The sequence below is a fragment of the Herpailurus yagouaroundi genome, unplaced genomic scaffold (assembly GCF_014898765.1).
Source record: "Herpailurus yagouaroundi ecotype Mexico unplaced genomic scaffold, PumYag 140, whole genome shotgun sequence".
NCBI classification, from domain to species: domain Eukaryota; kingdom Metazoa; phylum Chordata; class Mammalia; order Carnivora; family Felidae; genus Herpailurus; species Herpailurus yagouaroundi.
Window position 1 is genome coordinate 75,899,490 of NW_024412395.1, and position 7,163 is coordinate 75,906,652.

A 7,163-nucleotide genomic window follows, 5' to 3' on the forward strand; every position below is an offset into this window, starting at 1 on the left:
CTTCTAGACATTTTTTTGGGTCAAGGCCAAAAAATGGACGAGAAACATACGTTAGGGTTCCAGCTGCCCTTTCCATGCTGACGGAGAGCAGTGCAAAGGGACAGAGTTTTGGACGTCATTGCCAAAATGTAGAGAATACTGAATTATTTCTATTCAAATAAATTTAAGCTTTTTGGAGGAAAATGTTAAAAGCTGATATGATGAATGATGAAGTACACTTCTAAATTATAGAAATATAATTATAATATAATATATTGCAGAATATAAATGTACTGCAATGTATTGCGTATAAAAAAATCATTGCAGGGGATACCTGGCTGACTCAGTAGAGCACTGGACTCTTGACCTTGGAGTTGTGAGTTGGAGCCCCATGTTGGGCATAGAGCTTACTAAAAAACAAATAAATAAAACTAAAAAAAAAATCATTGTAGGACTTTGTTCCTCCTATAGGAATTACTTATAACCAAACACCGTGAAATGTAAATGACTTTATAAGGGGCGCCTGGGTGCTCAGTTGGTTGAGCTTCCGACTTCGGCTCAGGTCATGATTTCACAGTCCCTGAATTTGAGCCCCACGTCAGGCTCCTTGCTGACAGCTGGGAGCCTGGAGCCTGCTTCGGATTCTGTGTTTCCCTCTCTCTCTGACCACCCCCCCTCCCGTTCATGCTCTTGTCTCTGTCTCAAAAATAAATAAAAATTTAAAAAAATAAATGAATTTATAAGATATGGTAACTGCCACAAAGAACTTCTCATTTAGATTGTTTTGTAGCCTTTAATTTCCTTATCTGAAATTTTCTTCTCTTAAATTTTCCTTTTTCTTTTTAAAAGTCAATTTCCCCAATCTTTTCATTAAATTAATTTCAGCAGTTACATTTTTGATGTCATAAGGCTCTCTTAAACTTTGAATATTTCTTTTTATAGCATTCTTCTTTTCACAGATACAATATTTTCTTTTTTTTTAATGAGAGCACACATGTGCGCTACGTGCACATGAGCTGGGGAGGGGCAGAGAGAGAGGAAAAGAGGATCCCAAATAGCCTCTGCGTTGTCAGCACAGAGCCCGACACAAGGCTCAGTCTCACATTCTGTGAGATCATAACCTGAACTGAAATCAAGAGTTGGTCGCTTAACCAACGGAGCCACCCAGGCACCCCATCATCTGGGGATATTAATTACATTTTATTTCTCTACTTCCTGTATTGTTTTCTTTGAGGACCCCTCCTCCCCTGCCCATTTGCTCATATGGATCTCTGCATCTCAGAAACTATCCGCAAACGCCTAATGCTCATGAGCTGTCTGTTCCTCGGATAGCTGACTGGGGCCAGGTGGGAGTGGGAGGGTTCGCCCATTGGCAGGCTCCTGGCCAGGACCAGGCTGTTTCACTGGGGACCTGAAACTGTAAGTCTCTATAGGTCTTTTTTCTTGGGCCGGGTTTTTCTCAGAGAGGAACCCTCTAATCCCCTGCTTGGAGGATATAACTTGGCTGCCACTTTTCTGGGAGTCAAATAGGAGGAGGCCAAGGTCACTGTTCAGTGTGCAGACTTTCACTTAATCCGAACACTCTGCCTTCAGCTACACCTGGTGTTCCGGAATCCAGAGATCAACAGAAAATAAACCACCAGTGTTCTGTAGGGCAGGGGTGAAGTGGTAACATGCTCTGAGTGAAGAGGGTAACTTCGAAGATTTTTTTTTTTAACGCTGGCATGATTTTTTTTCTTTTTTTAATGTTTATTTTGAGAGAGAGAAAGAGCAGAGGAGGGGCACGTAGGGAGAATCCCAAGCAGGCTCCACACTGTCAACACAGAACCCAACCCGGAGTTCGAACTCACCAATCTTGAGATCGTGACCTGAGCCAAAATCTGAGTCAGACGCTTCACTGCCTGAGCCACCCAGGCACCTCCTGCCTGCTTCTTAACAGACTTTCAACTGCTTCACCTGTTTTTAGCCCAACCTCAGCTGCCTTTGGAGATACCAAATGTTTCTCTTATGCATGAGCCTCTCTGAGCTTAAATCAGCTTGCTTCTGGCTGCCTACTGCCACCACCTGTGGGCACTTAGCTTTCACTCTTCTCTGGTTTATTTAGTTGCTAATTGCCCCTTTGCTTTTTAGCTTCTAAAAACTTTTTTTTTTTTAAATATTTAAGTAAACCCTACACCCAACATGGAGTTCGAACTCACGAACCCAAGATCAAGAGACATACGATCTCCTGACTGAGCCAGTCAGGTGCCCCAACTTCTAAAACTGTTTTGTCATTTGCCTGTTTTGGGGTTTTGGGCAGTTTTTTGGTCTTGAAACTTCTGGGTAGCTCTGTAAACAGGGATGTGGTTAGTTGATTGCCTTCAACCATTAGCAACTATAAGCTATGCCTTAGCTTCTGAGCAAGTCTGGAATACAAGGGCCTGGCCATGCCTGCCATCATGGGACTCCTCCAGTAGGTAGTCTTTGGTCCACTGCAGATCAATAAGTCACATTTCTCCATTCAACCCACAAGCATAGCCCAAGAGACGTCCTCAAATACTCTGCTGAAATCCAGATACATTCAAACTGTAGTAGTCCTCTGGGCTACCAAGTCCCCTTCCAAGGAGACAGAGTAGGTCTCCTAAGGAATATAACTTCTCTGTGCACCTGAGTCAGCTAGAGTCACGTCAGGAACATCATACTTATGTGGTTCCCAGGATCCACCTTTTCCCCAAATATTGTTTATTTATCATCTCCTTCTTTAAAAGTCCTCAAAATTATAATTTTCAGTTTCATAACCTAACAGCAACTGGATTTGGGACTATGAACTTGGAAATGAAACATTTATAGGTCTCTCTTATCACAGCCTCAGGATTTACTGCTTCTTTTCCATGCTTTTCTACCTCATCCTGTTTGAGTACTGTGCTTTTATAGTGTTAATTACCCCAAGCACAGAAATTGAGCAATTCTATGGTCTTACTGTTGACTTTACACCACCAGACCATAGACACATTCCTACTGTTCTTGCCTAAAGTTTTTAAAAGCCTCTTTGTTGTGGATTAGACTTCATGACACTACTTATAACGCTGGGACATTGTCCCTGGTTGCTATATGCCCTTCCTTCTTGTGAAAATAGCTAGAACACATGAATGCTCAATGAAAACAAAGAAGGAATGATAGCTTATCAGTTAGGACTATTTTTGGTGCAAATAACAGAACTCCAGCTAGTATAAAGTGGAATTATAGAACTGGATATATTTATAGAAAGAACCCAAGGGTTGGAACTCAATTTCAGAAAGCATGGGAATGGAAAACTGGAAAATCTTTAGGAACACACAGCATTCTCTCCATCTTTCAACTCTGCTTCTCTTAATGCACAGGCTCTATTTTTCTTTCTCAACATAAGGGGTTAACTGCTGGTTGGCCCACAGGGAAAGCAGAAAATGTCCTCATAGCTTTCATGTTCCAACCCTACAGCAAGACTTCATCTCAATTCTAAAATTCCCAGAGAAGGATTGAGGAAACTCGATTGGCCCAGCTTGGTATAGGAGCAGACTCCCAGCTGAATCAACAGTGACCAGTAGAAAACAATCTCATTGTATTAAAGTGGCTGTCAGAATTCCAAGGCTGGAGTGAGGATGGTAGATAAGAAAGTGAGTATCAGCTTTTAAAAAGACCCCCAAAGATGTTTACTACAGGGGCTTTTAATAAGCTGAAGTCCTGGAGGATAGAAAATATAACTGCCATTCTCCTTTTTCTTTCTAAAATAAATTTATGCCCAATTTTTATGTTGTAACTCTGAACTGGAATTGTGTTCCCATGAAGGAATGTCTCTGAGCAAGGAGCTTGCTAGTGATCTTCAACATGCTACTTAATTTCTCATCTATAAGATGGAGATGATAATAGTAAGACCAACAATAACACCTACCTTGCAGGTGATTCTCTGAGAGGACCAGAGATCATGTATCTAGAGTATCCGGCACTGTACTTGGCACAGAGTAGCATAGTAAACACTCAGCAATGGTAGCTATGACTTTAAATGCTAAACAAATTCATGCAATATCAACTTTTTTTTAGAAGACTGCTAGAGAGATTTATTATTTCCTCCAAGGCTGTTCAGGAGATCAACTGGAGTCACAGCCAGTTGAGTTTAATTCAAGAGAAAAACTCAGAACACAGAATACTCAATTCCCTAAGATTCCAAGATGCAAATCTAACTTACACTCTATCAGTTAACTTCATCATTACCTGCAAATGGCATGAAATAAAATATATAAGCATGTGAAACAATTATAAAAATACAATTTATTTAAATTATATACACATTTAAATACACACACACACACAGAATACATGATACATTTACTTATTATATACAAATTTTGCTTTTCAACTACTTTGTAGTGGTAAGAATTCCTAAAAAGCCCTCATACTATTTCTTTGATCCTAAGTCTCATACGTGTTTCCCTCTCACAATTAGAATACGTCATACAATCCAAACACACACTTATTACAGCATTTTTCCCCTAAAAAGAAACTCTCAAAAACTGTTAGTAAACCAAAAGTATATCTTAAAACTATTGTTATCTTAGATTCAAGAACATAACGTATTTAAGTAAAAAATTTTCATCTATTTTTTTAACTTTATCACAGCAATACTTTACTCCATACATAGAATTCTCTAATCTTCCTACATTCCTAGTGATCTTGAAATGCAAACTAGGTCATATTATTAAATGTGGTCCTCTCTTTTCTACATTTTTTTTTGTCAGAAAGCCACCAACATTTGTAATGCATTTTTTAATTTGTCTTGGAACAGGATGTTCTGAATTATGCCCAGCAATCTATACAACTAAGACACATGGAGGTGAAAAGTAAAAGATTAACTTAATTATGTGTCTTCCTACTATATAACCATTTCAAATAATTTTCTTAGGAGCTAATTACATAATTGTGCTGATATGAGAAAGAGTCCCAACTTGTCTTTCCTTCAATAACATCCTTTTCTATGTACCTGATAAACTGCCCATTCAATAGTAATAGGGCACTAAGAAATGGAAAGGTCAATGATAATGTAGGTAGAAATGTAGCAAACATTTCTTTCAAATGAATATATTGCTCAAGTTCTGTATTTAGAGAACTGTATTGAGAGGTCACATCTGTCTTACTATATTCCAAGGTACATAGGTGTTTAATACATAGTAATGAATGCACAGATGAATAAATGGTATGAGTAAAAAATGAGCACATTTAGCTCAAAGCTGGCTTAAAGGCTAACATTCTCCATTTCACCTTTGGGGACAATTTTACTAAAAATAATGCTAAAAGAAAATGATAGAACAATGTACAAACTCTTGGAATGATACTTTTGCATATCTATCAAAAGATCATTATCACATATTAAAAATTAAATACAATGATAATTCTCAAACTGTCATTTCTATTTCAGGTTAATACTTAGTTAATACTTAGCCCTTAGACAGAAAATATTGGTCCACACACAGCACCAATGCTTCTTTCTCAGCTGAGGTACTTTATATACAGCAATAGGTATACAAAAGCTTTTGAGCCATTCCAATATTCCCACTGCTCTGATAAATTAGAGACAAGTTGTAGGCAATATCTCTTCGTAAATCTAACTGGTCAACTTCTATACCCTACGAGGAAAAATACATGAATGAATTATATACTGTTATAAACAGGTATATATACTGTTTCATTAAGTAGAAGTATTCAAAAAGCTTAACATTCATGATACTAAAAAAAAAGTACAAAACTAGGCATATATACCTTGGTTCTAAATTTTTACTAGGTAATACTGATTCAGTTAATCACTGTGACAACTATAGAATTAAATTATTTTAAATGTCTAACCAATAAGTTAAAGAAAAAGTCTCATCCATAGCAGAATAAAATTCTGAAAAATTTTAAAAAAGCCATAGCAGAATAAAATTCCAAATGAATTAAGCATTTAAGAATAAACAAATGAAACCATAAAAGAAAAAAAATATATAGTGGAATAATAATATAATCTTGGGTAGGAAAGGCCCTTCTAAGTACAATGGCAAAAGTAGAAACTATAAAGGCAAAAATACGATTTCATTAAAAAATGTAAAACTTATGCATCTAAAAAAGAAATCATAACACAAATGACCAGATGGGAAATACCTGTACTATATAATAGAAAGCCATATAAAGAATAAGTCTAGGAAGGCATACAGCAAATTAATAATAATAATTACCCTACGGGTGTTATTAGCTTTTTTTCTACTTAATAGCAAAGCAATGAACTCAATGGAGTAGGTTAGATCTATACTAATCTTCCCCAATACAAAGTTTTGGAGTCAACTGTAAAAATATCTGCAACAATTAAAAATGATACCTATAAAGCTTAAGGAGCAATACTTAAAGGCATTTATGAAATAAAAAATACAAAAGTGTATGCATTTCATCAGCGTAACTATAAAAATATGTATTTATTTGTTTAATGACTAACAATGGACAAGGGTAATAGAAAACAGTTGTGAAGGCATGTGAGGATTACGAATGCAACTTAAAAATATTAGCAAGTAGGGGTGCCTGGGTGGTTCAGTCAGCTAAGTGTCAGACTTCGGCTCAGGTCATGATCTCACAGTTCGTGGGCTCAGGCCCCGCGTTGGGCTGTGTGCCGACAGCTTGGAGCCTGAAGCCTGCTTCAGATTCTGTGTCTCGCTCACTCTCTGCTCCTCCCCCACTCGCACTCTGTGTCTCTTTCTCTCAAAAATAAATTCTTCAGAAATTAAAATAAGAATTAGACTTTAAACACAGATTGTTATAGTATTGGCAACACTTTACCCTATACAGTATCTTAAAACTAAATTCATACTGGCCTTTCATCTTTATAAAGAAATATGTTCGTTACACTTGAACTTTGAAATGAACAATGGCTATATTACTCAATATTCAGGCTTTCTGTCTCCCAGCTCATACCGATAACCACAGAGGCTACCTTAGGGTAACTGAAATGGTCACCACAAGTCATATGTGTCCACATGGTTGCTGATCAGGTCATAAGGTAAGAATGTCAAAGATCTACTTGTTACTAAATAAACACATTCAATATGGACAAAATGCATTCTTTTTTTTTCTTTTTTAATGTTTATTTGAGAGTGAGCATGTGCATGCATGAGCAGGGGAGGGGCAGAGGGAGAGGGAGAGGGAGAGGG

At 37.4% G+C, this 7,163-nt stretch overlaps 1 protein-coding gene across 1 annotated transcript in view; it reads right to left on the reverse strand.

Annotated features, from left to right (window-relative positions):
* Positions 1-4,240: 4,240 nt before the first annotated feature.
* Positions 4,241-7,163, reverse strand: part of GTF3C3 (general transcription factor IIIC subunit 3) — a 39,957-nt gene continuing 37,034 nt past the window's right edge. The window contains exon 18 of the mRNA XM_040475739.1: positions 4,241-5,615. Within this exon, the coding sequence (XP_040331673.1) occupies positions 5,493-5,615 (123 nt within the window). The 3' untranslated portion in view covers positions 4,241-5,492. The remainder of the gene's footprint in view (positions 5,616-7,163) is intronic.